Here is a 13,979-nt window from a genome sequence, read left to right as displayed (position 1 = left end):
CAAGCCCCAGCCTAAGCCCGAGCCTCACCCTCAACCCACCCCGATCCCATGGCCATACCCCATGTTTCCTATAATAAGCCCAGACCACACCTGGCCGGACCCGCACCCACCTGACCTGTACTAAAACCCATGAGATGTGATACATGCAGATTAGATGGATGCAAACTTGGTCCCGCTGACAGTCGGCGCAACCTCGCGCGTAGCATTGGCGAGCTCGCGCCAGATTGCCGGGTCGACAGGTGATTCTCCTTCCTCGGTTGATGGCGGCTGCTCGGCATACACCTCGCCATACCGCAACACTCCCCCCGGTCCAGTGAGGTCTGCCGCCGCGACGGTACGAAGGGAAGCGTGTTGCCCTTCGTCCCCGCTCTCGTGGGCAACTAGAGCTATACTCGACTCGACAACCTCGAGCACCTCGTCGGCCTCGAGCCCGAACTCGTGTCCCGCAACAACAACTTTCCGGGGTGGGAGGATGTCCTGCACAACCTCGGCCGCCTCGACTGGCTTCACGACCGGCGCCTCAGCCTCCAGCCCCTCCTCAGTTTCCAACTCCTCCCACTCGTCAAAGAGCTCATCCTCCGACTTCTCGAATCCCTCGTACGCCTCTTCAGGATCCAACTTTGTGGCTGGCTTGTCGCTCGCCACGCCTCGCCGTAACCCAGCCGTATCCGCCAGATCGATCTGAGGGTCCGCGCTCTCATGAACACGCGCAAAGAAGGCGTTCAATTCTTCAGGTACCACCGAGTCGTGTGAGCTAGCGGCCACGATACGCGCGTCGATGGGGCGGTCGGGAAAGATGACGTCGCGCACTGCTTCGCGGCCCATAGTCGCGGTCACGACGAGCGGGACGGGTTCCGGCTTGACCTCCTCCTCGATCAAGCTCTTGATCGCGTCAAAGTCAAAGGGCACGTCGTCGCCGCGCTCGCGTGCCAGCGCCTGCTCCCTTGCCAATGCGAGCTGCTTGTCCAGCGCCACGATCCAAGGACGAGTCTCGCGCGAGCTCTCGGCCACCTCGGGCTCTGCCGGGACCGGGTACGCGTACGTCGCCTCATACCGCATCCTATCCGCGGTGTAGGTGACTCGGCGGAAGCGGCGCGGAGCTCCGACTGGCGGGAATCGGATGAGGGCTGGCGGGCTCGAGGGACCAAAGACCGTGTTCGAGAGCTTGAGCCACGGCGACATCGGGTCATCGAGCGACCATACTCCCTCGATTGGCGGGCTGAGGGCGTCTTTTCCCGCTGCTCCGAGAGCCAGGACGTGGCCGAAGCGGAAGGAGAGGGAGCGGGCAGGGTTACCTGGCAATGAAGCCTTGGCGATGGTCTCGTCGACAACGGCCGACAAACTGCTCGCCTCTCCCTTTCCGAGAGGGACGACCCGCGCGTCGGCAATCTCAGCAGAGCGGTGGCGCAAGTCGCGCGAGCCCGCGCTCTCGGACACGTCCACAACCCGGGACAGCCGGAACATGGGTCGCTCGGCCACCGCCAGTTCAGTTGACCACGGGAGTGGTGCGAGTCGCGCTGGCCTGTGAGGAATGAGGGCGAAACGATCCTCAGACCTGGGGTCGTGTGGAGGAAGGACTGCGCGGAGGGCAGGCGTGAATGAGGCAGCCTTGAACCGTGCGCCGGCGCGGAGCATGATGTCGCGAGCGGCCTCGACGGCCTCGGTCGTGCTCCCTACCGCGCGGTAGGACGTCCACCCCACTGCCTCAACAAGCGCTCCGCTGGCGGTGGATATGGCCCACAGCCCACCAAGAGAGGGCTGGAGACCGCCCATCGCGGTCGCTGGCCACTCGATCGATACGGCCTCCTTCACAAAGTCGAGGAGGTACTTCTCGAGGGCAACGACTGCGGACTGCGCACCCTCAGCGCGGACATTGAACATGCCTGCCTCGTCGGCCTCGACGCCAAAACGTACATCCGTCAGCGAGCGGAGGTACTCTTCGACGGCCTTGCTGCGCTGCAGCAAGAACAGCTGCGATTTGTTCAATGCGATGGCTGAATCAGCACAAACAAAAGATAGGGCTTACTGCGCTCGTACGTGTTGCTCTCGACTGGCTCGAGGGGTTCTTCGAAACCCCACGCCGTCGCCATGACGCGACGCACAAGGTCGGTCTTGACGTCGTTCTTGCGCACCTTGAGCAGGAGGAGGCTTGCGAGCTTGGCGATCTGGCCACGGTGGAAGGCATAGTTGACGTTCCGCTCGATCTCGGCATACTTTTTCGCATACCGGTCGTTTGGGAGACCCTTGCCTGTCAACGGCTTTGGCATGCGGGAAGGCTTGAAGCGGTCGAGGTCACCGAGGTCGAGCCCGGTCTCAGGCTGGCGGCCAGGTGGCGGGTTGGGCTGCATTTTCTCGAGCGTAGAGCCGTCTAATACTGAAGCATCCTCCTGAATAATTGCCTTTGCCAGCTGCCTCTGCTTGGCCAAGGCCTTGCGCTGCGTCGGGGTGAGGGAGGAACGCTTGATGACCTTCTTGGCCACGATCGGGGTTGCGTGCAGAGACCTGGAGAGGGGATGGGAGAGGAGATGGGGGAGGGGGTAGGAGAGGGGATAAAAGTAGGGGGATGGTTGGCCTCGGAGCGCCGCTGCTCGGCGCAGACGCCCGAGGCGGAGGGCGAACATGTTGGGATGTCGGTTGATGGAGAAGGCAGGGGTGATCGACAGTGAGGCCAAATCCGAAAATCGCAAGGTGGTCAGACTTGGGTGCCGGTGGAGGCGGAGATGATTCAATGTCCGAATCTTGTGTACCTTGCAACAACCACAAGCTGGCGCCGAGAGACGAGAGACGAGAGATGAGATGGGGTTATACATGTTACTAACTACATGCTATACAGTTCAGTCTTCTACACAGATTCTCTGACCTCCCCACACTGTCCTCCACTCAGTTACAGTCTACTGTCCCCCAAATGAGTGCGACAGGTCCTGGCTTCCAAATCGGTTGTTGAACAGTTGATCTCCCGAGGACATAACCTCCCCTCCGAGTTGCGCACCGTTGTTACCGCTGAAGTCGACATACTTCATGGGTGACAATGGGTTCGACGACCCAGGACCACGCGGCGAGTCGCCATTCAGCCAGGCACCGCTGTTGACCGACGTCGGAGCTGACGTTGGCTCAGTCGTCGACCCTAACGAGCCGGGATGCAATAGGCCTGGTCCCGATCCGCTGGATCCAGGCGTTGAGCCGCTCGGCGACATGTCTCTGACGTTGATCCCCGTACCGGCGACGTTGACGCCCGCGCCGTGCGACTGGGCGGACACCTTCCAGTAGCCGCGCTTGATGTTGAGCGCGTTCAAGATGGCCTGGCCGAGATGTGATTGTTTCGTGAGAGGCAGAGCACCTGGGCGAGGATGTTCAGGGTAGTGTGCCACAAGCTTCTCGTAGGTCGGGTTGGACGCGCGGTCAAGGAAGTACTCGATCAGCTGGGCATGATGGTAGCCGATCTTGAACTTGAGGCCGTAAGAAGCGAGAGCCGCCCTTGCATGCTCGATGTTGACCTTATACCCCTCGGCCGCCGCAGTGTCCCCGATGTTGAGAGCGTGACGATAGAACAACAGGCACGTCCGAGCCGATGTGACAAGTGCCAGTGACGATGACGAGTGCATCACCGCAGCGAGGTTGGAAGGGCCTCCTTGGATGCACATGTCCTGGATAATGTTGATGACGGAGCGCGCCGCGTTAATAATGCGGCGGGCCGGCTGGTCGTTGGGGTCCGCAATGTCTGCGAACGGCTCGTATAGGCAGATGATAGCCGCGTGGGGGATGACATGGGCACTCTGAAAAAGTCAATAAAACATTCAGGACAAAGCATCTCTCGCCCTCACAATGAGATCCACATCGAGTCGCTTCTTGGCGTCCAGCGTTGCGGGGTTCGAAAGCTCTGGCGGGAAGCTCATCTGCAAGCACGCAATAGCGTTGGCAAGCTCACGGAACTCTGGGCGATGCATGCCGTCGAGATCGTCATTGTCCCGCAGGCGCCGATTCTTCCACTTGCGAGAAAACTTGTTCACGCGATTGAGTAGTACAGCACCTTTGAGAGCCATCACGAGTGGATCCACGACAGGGTGCTTGATGTAGAGGTCCAATGACTCGAGGTCCTGCGGATTGGGGGGCACGTCGCTGCGGCCGCTGTTGAAGTCGACGGCCGAGACGGGGAGTGGGATCGTAAGCTCGTCCAGAGACAGTGACGAGCCCCAGCCGGAAGCCGCCGACGCGACCGTGTCGTGGTACATGGCCATCCACACGACGATGCGACGCTCCTCTCGTTCAATGGCGCCCACGGGCGGTGGAAGCATAACCGACTTTAATGAAAGCTCGGCAGACCGCACATTGAGCCCGAGAGGAAGAATCATGCGCGCAACTAGACCACAGTATGTCCAGCACTCCAGCATCCGGGTGTCGTCGATGAATACGCGGCTCAGGATGATCATGGCCCGGACAACATCGAACAGCCGATTACCCGTATTGAGACCGTCCTGGATGGCGTCCTTGCCAAAGGCAGCCTGCCGTAGACTGAACGGCATGCCATCGACTTTCGTTGTCACTGTCTGGATCATGAACGCGATCTTGTCCTTGTCGTAGTCTACTGAAGGGAAGAACGAGGTGATGTTGTCAGGTGTGGGTTCAATCCATGACGCAGTGAGGGAGCAGATGGCGTGCAGGAGGGCGGGGTGGGGGAAGTTGGAGTGCGTTGGGGGAAGGTTCAAACGTGCCATGAAGCGCGCGCGATTGAGTATTCGGGGAATGTTAGGGACAATTTCGAAGAAGACTTCCAGAAGTGATAATGTGACCGAGGGTTCGGGAAGGTTGCGGGGCCATCCTGGCCAAAAAAGATCTACTAGAATCTGCGGGTCGAGAGACGAGTCATTGCTGCCTCCATTCAGAACGTCCAGGTCGACCAAGTCGTCCGCTGCTTCAACGTTGGCCGCTTTTGGAGCCGTAGACGAACTTGTTTGGGCAGCGTCGGACAGTCCATTCGCCAGGTTGTTCACACTCCAAGTCTGCTCCTGGGACGGCGGCCCCATATCAACATCGCCGCTCCAGTTGAGCGTCGTCGGCCCCGTCGGTGCAGGAGTAAAGTTGAAGCTAGAGGACAGCATCGAGGGCCCAGCGTCCGGAAAGGCGGGTGGCGAGGGCATTGACATGAAGGGCGTGAATCCTGTGCCAGACTCACTTCGGTCGGCAGACGTTCCCAACGACATCCACATGCTTGTAGCGGATGCTGTAACTTGGGGAGCCGCACTCGTCCCAAACATGGCCTCGCCAAGCCCAGGGTTCTGGGCAGAAATAGGCATCGAGCCGGTCAGCATGTCGAGGAAGGTGCCAGGTGACTCGACGGGAGGTGTGCCGAAGCCGGCACCTGTCCAGGGGTTGGGAGCCGTCGATGGCGGCAAGTGTCCGTTGGCGCCTGTTGTACTTTTTTGGGCGAGTTGTTGTTCCAACTCGGCTGCCAAGTCAGCGAAAATAGCCTGGCCGGCACAAGAGGTACTCACCAACGCGCTTCATCAGCCGGTCGCGCTCTGGGTCGACCTCGTCGTCCGCCTTCCTCCGTCCTCCAGAAGCCTTGCGCTTCTTCTTCTTGCCACCGTCATCGTCTTCTTTCGGGGAAGTATCACCGTCGTGATGATCCTTGTCCATCGAGTCGTCATACTCGCAAGAAAGGACCGGGTTGGTGGACGGAGCGGTGCGCAGCAGGTGGCGGTACGAGCGTACGCAAGTGGAGCAATGAGGCCGGACCGCGTCACATTTCTGCATACGTGTTAGTCGCTGCTGAGGGTGCGCTAGCAGAGAGAGTGATGAGAGAGGTGGAGGAATGGGGCGCAGGAGAGTTGAGAGAAGCCGTGGCCCGGCATGGGCGTCGCAAGTGGAGGGCGCAGAGCCTTCCATGCTTGCGCAGTTCGTGAGTGTCTGGCACTCGTGACCTACGCCCCACATCGCATCGCCTCTCGCTAGGTGTCTCATACAGTCGCGAGGATGGACGGTGTCCCATTGGCAAGGTCGAGGACAACTGGAACCTCGAGCGCGCCGCATGCTATTCCAGCCCAGCATGGATGGGGGTCTATCGCCTCAGACTCACAAGCTTTCGGCGCCGACACGCGAGGCAGGCCTGATTGCGACGGAGGACCCCAGCCACGTCACTCGGTGCTCCATTTGCGTTGGATTGTTGCGTTTGCGCCTGAGCCTGGGTTGCTACAGTGTCAATTGGGATGGTCCCCTGCAAGTCGGGCCGGGTTGGAATGTCGACCGGAACTTGCGTCGATGGATTAGAGAAGGAAGACATATCCGGTTCTGTGAGGCAAGGCGGTAGTGAGATCAGACGCGCGGTTGCCCGTTGGACCGTCTTTCATCGGAGGTCGAGGCGAGGACTAGCCGCGCAAGCGTATTTTTGGTGTGCACGAATGGTTAGGGTCGAGGGAACGACAGTGATAGGGCGCTGCGGCGAACTGAAGAAGGACTAAGGGGAGCAGATGACGGCCTGCGTGGGTGGATTGCTGGTTGTAATCGAGTTGATAAGGAGTAGTTCAAGGCAAGTGATAAGTGATGAGATTGGAAGGAATGGCGCAGCAACTTAATGAGAGAGTGGGTTTGTTAAGAGTGGAGATGAGAAATGTGTAAACGGTGATGAAAGGAGGATTGTGATTGTGGTTCTAAGGATGTTGGGAATAGAGGGGGGGGAGGGGGTAGTGAGCGCGGCATGTGGGTGGGTATAGGATGTCAGAAGTCTTCTGTAGTTTAATCTACTTGGCCCCGTACCTTAACTCATTATCTTTCCACATCATCAATTCAAACCATTCCTAAACCACTCATCCTAATCAGCCCTCCATCTACCATATCAACTGCTGAGCTTGTGCAAGCTGACTCGATCATTCCGCAAACCTCCGCACAACTCCGCACCAGTCCCACCCACGTATCCTTCTCACTTTGCCGCTCCTTCCGCTGTTGGCCGCCAACGATCCGACATTGACAGCCATAGCGTGGCGTACGTCAGCACCTTGCCGAGTCGAGGTTTTCTCAAGGCGCCGCTTTCATTGCTTCCGGCTCAGTCGGACGTAAATGTAATGTCGTACGCCGCAAATTCGGCCTGCCATCCTGCAGCCAAGCGCAATTCACTCGTCCAAACAGCTTTTCAGGAGAGTGACCATCAGGGTGCTGCCGATGTGGCTAGCGAGAGTGGCAATTCAGAGACTCTGGAGGCTCTGAAGGCTCTGGTCCAAGAGGTTGCTGTAGTCATCTTTCTCTGGCATGCTGGCATGGCTGAGCTCCTATCGTGTGATTTGCTTTGCTTGCCCTGCCCATCTGTAAAGCCACTCGACTCGTATCTCGTCTTATACGCCTCAAGCGCTTACTCTCATATCATCACCTATCACATCAACATGTCATGCCAAGGAGAGGAGACAAACAGTCCCCGATGCCCGAGCCTCAAGAGCTCATAGAACAGGCCGAGGAAGAACCACGTGATACTTTGTTACGTAAAGACCACTGTCTCGAACCAGGGAGCACCGACTTGTATCAAGCTGGGCCGCTACTGCTCCCAAGTTTCCTATACCGCCGACATCGACGACCATGTTCCTTCCCCGGCTAGGCGCGGCCGGGCTCTCAAGGAGGCTACTTTTCTCCCCATCCTCGGTCTCGTCGGGCTTGTCATGCACACGACTCGCGCCCACACCGGCCCTTCGCACTCTCTCCACCTTGGCCGCCGTGTCCCGGCCAACAGTTGCGCGCCTGGGCATCGCACCAGGCCTGCGCTCTTACGCCACTCCTCGCGCTGCTCGCCGTGCACTCAAGGGTCAGTTGACTGGAGAGCAGTGGCCATGGCATGTCGTCGCCAACCCGACTGCGGGGATAGAGGAGATTGAGCGCGTCATCTTTGCGCGTGGCAACAAGACGCTCGGCAAGACGTTCTGGGCAATGGCGATCATCTTCACTTTCGGTATCGTGAACTGGGTGCTTTTGCCATCGCCAAACGAGGCGATCGAGAAGGGTATCAAGCCTGAGAAGGAGCGGTGAGTGTGACTCGCGCCGTGGAGCGAGGCCATGAACCGAGCCATCGAGCTAGGCAGAGCTGACACCAGCGAGGTCATGGGTATGCCTCTCGAGACGTTCTTCACTTGGGCGACGGGCGGTTGGGTGGCTGTGTGCGGTGCGATCGCGGTCGGCGGTCTCTTCATGATGTCGCGCTTCGTGTCCCGCCTCTCCCTCGTACAGCAGAAGGCCGCTGGTGCGCCGCCTGCCAGCGCCCGCAAGTTCCTGCGCATGAGAACCGCCGTGCAGGGTGTGCTGCCCTTCTTCCGCGCGCCTCGCGAAATTCCCATCGCAGCTGCGCATGTCGAACTTCTCCGTGGCCGCAAGACGAGGAGCGGCGAGCGGGAAGTCAACCCGTACCTCAAGCTGTCTATCAACGACCCGGACGCAAGTCCTGTCCTGCGACAGCTCGATCGGTTCGCGTCGTACCGCCTCGACTTCTCTGAGAATGACCTCTCCAAGGACGGGGAGATGGTGCTGTCCATGCAGCGGCTAGAGGACGTGTTTGGCGGACTTGACTACAGTCAGGGCCGATGAGGGAGAAGCGCAGTAGAACACCTATCATAATTGCATGGACTCATTGCATATGGCAGCGTGAGGGTTGACATAGCGTACTGTGAACACATAAAACTCGATGGCACGACCGGAAATAGCAGCGAGATCTCTGACACCTCCACCTACGTATTTCCGCGGCACCTTCCATTCCGTGACGTTCTGCGGTTCTTGTCAACAACATGCTCTCATCAGCTTGAACACAAGTACCACAAATCAATAGCTCAACCCCGGCGCACCTCGACAGCGTCCCGGATTACGTGTCATGTCCGTCCAGCGGGACCTCTTCGGGCGGCCGCTGCCAACAGGCCTGTCCTCCAGCTCCAACGGTTCAGACGGCTCAGACCCACCACCCTTCCAACCACCCCCATCCAGGCCAACTAGGTCCTCACTACCCTTCAACCCGCAGGGAGAAGCCAAGATGGGGGCATTCCGGCAGGTAGCTATCAACTTGCGAATATGCTAACAGCAGGTGAAACCAACCTGCGTGCAGCTCATGTCCATCTCAACTCAGCCGCCAACAACAGCGTCTCGCCACGCTGGGCTCCTCACTACGCTAGCATCGATTGTGCGCACTCTCCCAACCGCCGCATTCACCCCAGGCTTGATAAACTACCTCATCTTCCCGCTCACTACCACTCTCCGGCAGACGGCCAACCCCGCCGCGCTCCCAGACGCCTTCCTCGAGGCCGCATTCCGCCTCCTCTCCCTTGTGGTGAGCCACTGGCGTGCCATACCAGCCGGGATGGATCCGGCAGCATGGGAGCAGCTGTGGCGCTTTACTGTCTCCGCTGTCGGACAGAGGGGGAAGGGCAAGGACCGCGCAGCAGGACAGGAGGTGCAGCTCGATGCGCTCGGTCTTCTCTCCATGCTACTGGAGCCGCACACCGAAGCTGGGGTAGTGCATCCGACGCCCGCGATGCGTCGCGCTACGTCTGGGCCCAAGGCATCGCTCATGCCCACCCTCTTCCAGAGTATCACCCTCGCGGTCGACTGTGCCGTCCCTTCTCCCCCCCACCCCGCGCTTCAGCGCGCAGCAGTGCACCTCGTCCGCACTCTCCTCGGATACCTGGCAGGGCAGAGCGCTGTCCTCGCTTCTGTCCTACCAGGAATCGTGAGCGCCATGGCCAAGGATATTCTCGGCCTCGGGAAAGCTCTCAAAGGCGACGTTGGTGCCGAGATGGCTGGCGCGATCCAGGATGTCGTCACAGAGACGCTTGACGACAACGCACTGCGGCGCCTCGGCGTACTTCGACCGCAGTTCAACGACCTCTCAGAATTAGGGGAGGGATGGGAGCGGGGCGACATGGCTGAACCTCCCTCTCCTACACCGTCCAGCACCTCGAAACCTGTCGACCCCTTTCCCCCACTCACAGCATCGTACCTTGAATTCACCGGCGCACGGCTGCAGAGCACTATCCCGCCCGTCCTCGCTGCTCTGACGGGGCATAACTCGGACCTGGCCCGCCGCGCTGCGGTCAGCTTGGCGTACGCTCTCATCGACCAGTGCCACGAAGCCCTGCCTCGCCTCCTACCTACAGCACTGACCACGCTCCTTCTTCTATCACAGGATGATTTCGACCCCGTACGCGATGATGCGTTGTCCAAGATCCATCGTCTATTACGAAAAGAGGAGCTCGACGGTGCGCTCCTCGACCTCCTCAGCAGTGCTATCAACGGACTCCCACGACTGATCCGCTCAGCCAACGACATCAAGGTCACCGACGCCGCGCGCCTAGTCACGGCCATCGCGAACGTGACATCGACCCAAGGCTCGAGAGCTATTGCCCAGCTCTTAGGGCCCGGGGGAAACGTTGAGCGTTGGGCGTGGGCGCTTCTCGACTGCCTCGAGCTGGACCGGCCACGAGGTTGGAGTTCGGGCGTAAATCCTGCACACCGCACCGCCGAGCTGGGTTGGGGTGGAAGCATGGTGCCGAATAAGATGATTGAGGGCACCGGGGCGCCGGAAAGCTCCTATCCCCACCTCCAGCTTCGGTACGTCGAGGCCGAAGCCTCGGCACGTGCGCTTGCCAGCATGCTCGAGGCACTCGGGGCGGCGGGCGGCGAAGCGGGCCTGTATAGCATAGACTACTTTATTCGCTTTGCCAAGGCACACCGCCTGCGTGAGCCAGCGAAGGCAGCATCAGCTGTGTGGGTCGTACAGCGGCTCTTGGCGGGAGTTGCGTCCACCCACGACGGAAAGGCGCCGCGCGCTGTGCGCAAGATGGCTCGGCAAGTCGCGCGAACACTCGTGGCCATGGACGACGACGAGGACGAGGACGTCGAATGGGACGGCGAGACGGATGATCCGGCCGACGCAGAGGCGCTGGTGCCAGTAGAGCGTGCGCGGGGACTAGATGAGATCACGACCCTGCTGGACCGGACGCCGCGCAACTCGTCCGCGGCGGCCGAAACGGCCCGCCTACAGGCGACTGCACAGCGCGTCCTCCTGAGTGCCCTCTCGCTCTCAACGCTCGCCGAGTGTGCCTCAATCTTGGGTCGTGACTTCCGTCCGCTCCTCCTGCACGCGCTGTATGCGATTCTGGCGGCCCTCTCCTCCCCACACGACCTGGTTCGTTCATACGCTGGGATCTCACTTGAGCGCGTCGCGCACGAGAGTGGGTACGCGAGCTCGCAGAACCTCGTGCTTGACAACGTTGACTATGTCGTCAATGTCGTCTCCCAGCGACTGACGTACCATCGCCTTTCGCCACACGCGCCACTAGTGCTAATCGCCATGATCCGGCTCGTTGGTGCGCCCATCGTCCCGCTCGTACATGACGTGGTGGACGAGATCTTCGACGCGCTCGACGACTTCCACGGATATGCCGCACTTGCTAGTGCCCTTCTCGCGGTCCTCACGACGCTCATCGACGTCATGGCAGCCGATACGGCCGCCTCGGAACCGACAGACGAGCGCGCGGCTGCACGTGCCGAGGCAAGGCGGTTCCTTGATCCGCCGAACCCCCAGCACGACTTTGGCAACTTTGGTAAATGGTACAAGGCGCAAGGGGAGATGGCACGCACCGAACAGGAAGATATCATCGAGCGCGTGACTCGAGGACCGCTGGGCAAGTATGCCGAGGTATCCAAGGAAGAGGAGGAGGAGAAGATAGACGAGGACCAACCTGACGGTCCTCCGCCTCCGACGCGTTCACAAGAGGTCGCGGCGCAGATCCTCGCCAAGGCGGGATACTACCTCTCGCATGCGTCGCCGTTCCTTCGCGCCCGGGTGTTGGGTCTCATCGCACGCGCCATTCCCGTCCTCGCCCAAGCGGGCCGGGAAGGCGACCTCCTCCCTGTCATCGACGGGGCATGGCCGGCCATTATGGCGCGGCTGGACGACGGCGTACCGTACGTCGTCTCGGAAGCGGCTGCCGTCGTCGCCTCGCTTTGCGAGTATGTGGGCGAGTATGTCTCGCGGCGGGTGGCTGATGACGCGTGGCCCCGCATGAGCCGCATATTACGCACGACCAAGATGATCGAGGCCAAGACCAGCCTCAAGGGCGCTTATACCGTCGCACACAGGCTGTACATCGCCCTCATGGCTACAGCCAAGTTTGTCGCGGCTGAAGTTCCCGTCAAAGAGGGGTTGTTGTGGGACATGATGCTTGCGTTCCGCCCGTTCTTGGATCGGAGAGGTGAGAGCGAAATCCAAGATTGCGCTGTCGAATTGTATTCCGCCCTTAGAGCGCGCGATGGCGACGCACTATGGGTCGTCCTGGGCGCTACCCAGGGTAGCGTGGGTGGCATGTGGGCGTTCCTCCGCGAGGAGAAGATGGAGATTGGAGAGAACGCCGCACGGGTGTTGGCGGAGGGTGAGGAAGGGGAGTTCGAGGTCGAGGAGGTAGATCTGGGGGATCCAAAGGAACCAGAGCCCGAGTACGCGCTCGACGCAGAGTTCGACCTCGATTAGAAACCCAAAATGCATAGATCTAATGGTCGCCCGGCATGTCCATCTGACGCAGCACGACCCCACCCTCAGCCAGCAGCGTAGCACTGGCCGTGTCCATGCTATAGCCCTTGTTGTACACGACCTCGCGCACGCCGCACTGTACAATCTTGACGCTACACAAGAGGCACGGGCACGTGTTGGAGTAGATGATTGCGTCTGGGCCAATCCGTTCGCGCCCGGCCTCGAGTAACGCATTCTCCTCGGCGTGCAGGCAGAAGCAGGCGCTGAGGTCTTGTCCTCCCTTGGCGGGGCCGTTGCAGCGCGGACACCCGCCCTCGTTGCAGTTCGTCGTACCGCGTGGGGTGCCGTTGTATCCTGTCGAGATGATGCGCTTGCCGCGGACGAGGATGGCGCCGACGCGGCGCTTCATGCAATTTGAGCGGTGGGCGGCGAGGGAGGCGAGAGTCTGTTGTCAGCACGGTGTATCATAACGAGCTTAAGGACTGGGTTGAGGGAAGGAGATCCGGAAGAAGGGAAAGGCGAGGAACAGGAGGTGGGAGATGGGAAGGAAGGAGTGGAAGGGCCACTCACCATAAAGTACAAGTCCCAGCCTGGCCGTAGACGCTGCTCGTCGAGCAGATTAACCGCATCCAGGTGTCGATAGAGCCCGTCGATGTCGGGGAAACCGTTAGTAATCCGCACCGCGGCGGTGGTGAGCACGCGCGCGAGGTCGGATTGATGTCCGTTTCCGGTGGACGTGGCGTCCCCTGCCGATCCGTGGAGGCTTGCGTCATGCTCGTCGACGAAGGCGTCGAGAGTGAGGCTGGAGTCAGCTCAGCGCAACGACGAGCGGGCGAGCGAAGTTGGGAGGAGAGAGGGAATGGGCAAGGAGGTAGAGGGGTAGTGGAAGGGAGGGTGGAACGAGGGTGGAACGGGGAGGTGAGAGAAAGGGAGGGTGGGTGGGAGGAAGGAAGGCGCGGCGAGTGACATGACCGTGACAGCTCGCAAGGCAGCTACCCAGCTTGGCTTGTTACGCCAAAGGAGAACGCGGAGACGGAATAGGGGACTCACGCAGGCCGCCTCCGCCGTTCACGCTCATACCTCGCCCGGAGGGGCCCATCCACTCCAACAAGGAGGAACCACGGACGCTTGAGCCACGGCTCGATGTCTTCCCATGTTCGGAGGGCGGTGGTAACGTGTCGAGAGCGCCAGGCGCGTGTTGCTGCGTCCAACATGGCTTCCGAGGTGGGGAATGTGCGCTGGTGTTATCGCTCCCATAGGGAGGAAGGTAGAGGGGGGAGATGTGGAGAGGAGGAGGGAGGGAGAGAGGGAGGAGGAAGGGAAGGAAGAAGCCGACTCACCCACTCGTCGACGCCGAGCGAGACGCCCTGCTCCGGCTCATCCGTGGCGCTGATGCCAAGGTCGAGCCGCGTAAAGTCGTGGCGCTGGACGAGGTAGTCTAGAACGGCATGTTTGCCGGACGAGGGGGTACCGACTAGCGCGATGAACATTA

The 13,979-nt window shown here is 60.4% G+C and overlaps 5 protein-coding genes across 5 annotated transcripts; 2 read left to right on the top strand and 3 right to left on the bottom strand.

Moving 5' to 3' along the window:
• Positions 1-150: 150 nt before the first annotated feature.
• Positions 151-2,621, bottom strand: CcaverHIS019_0508040 (uncharacterized protein; the record flags this gene model as incomplete). The annotated part of the gene is made up of 2 exons (XM_060602003.1): positions 151-1,994; positions 2,027-2,621. The coding sequence occupies 2 exons, from the start codon at positions 2,619-2,621 to the stop codon at positions 151-153; spliced, it is 2,439 nt and encodes an 812-aa protein (XP_060458441.1).
• Positions 2,622-2,891: 270 nt separating this feature from the next.
• CcaverHIS019_0508030 (uncharacterized protein) lies at positions 2,892-6,277 on the bottom strand (the record flags this gene model as incomplete). The annotated part of the gene is made up of 4 exons (XM_060602002.1): positions 2,892-3,773; positions 3,822-5,443; positions 5,490-5,745; positions 6,074-6,277. The coding sequence occupies 4 exons, from the start codon at positions 6,275-6,277 to the stop codon at positions 2,892-2,894; spliced, it is 2,964 nt and encodes a 987-aa protein (XP_060458440.1).
• Positions 6,278-7,560: 1,283 nt separating this feature from the next.
• CcaverHIS019_0508020 (uncharacterized protein) lies at positions 7,561-8,556 on the top strand (the record flags this gene model as incomplete). Its single annotated transcript, XM_060602001.1, has 2 exons — positions 7,561-8,000; positions 8,070-8,556. 2 exons carry the CDS (start codon positions 7,561-7,563, stop codon positions 8,554-8,556), a joined length of 927 nt encoding a protein of 308 aa, XP_060458439.1.
• A 511-nt stretch (positions 8,557-9,067) lies between these two features.
• CcaverHIS019_0508010 (uncharacterized protein) lies at positions 9,068-12,487 on the top strand (the record flags this gene model as incomplete). Its single annotated transcript, XM_060602000.1, has 1 exon — positions 9,068-12,487. The coding sequence occupies one exon, from the start codon at positions 9,068-9,070 to the stop codon at positions 12,485-12,487; it is 3,420 nt and encodes a 1,139-aa protein (XP_060458438.1).
• A 19-nt stretch (positions 12,488-12,506) lies between these two features.
• On the bottom strand, positions 12,507-13,977 carry DCD1 (uncharacterized protein; the record flags this gene model as incomplete). Its single annotated transcript, XM_060601998.1, has 4 exons — positions 12,507-12,932; positions 13,058-13,289; positions 13,538-13,725; positions 13,828-13,977. 4 exons carry the CDS (start codon positions 13,975-13,977, stop codon positions 12,507-12,509), a joined length of 996 nt encoding a protein of 331 aa, XP_060458437.1.
• Between the last annotated feature and the right edge of the window lie 2 nt (positions 13,978-13,979).

This window comes from Cutaneotrichosporon cavernicola (assembly GCF_030864355.1).
Source record: "Cutaneotrichosporon cavernicola HIS019 DNA, chromosome: 5".
Lineage (NCBI taxonomy): Eukaryota > Fungi > Basidiomycota > Tremellomycetes > Trichosporonales > Trichosporonaceae > Cutaneotrichosporon > Cutaneotrichosporon cavernicola.
This window is presented reverse-complemented; position numbering and strand designations above follow the sequence as displayed.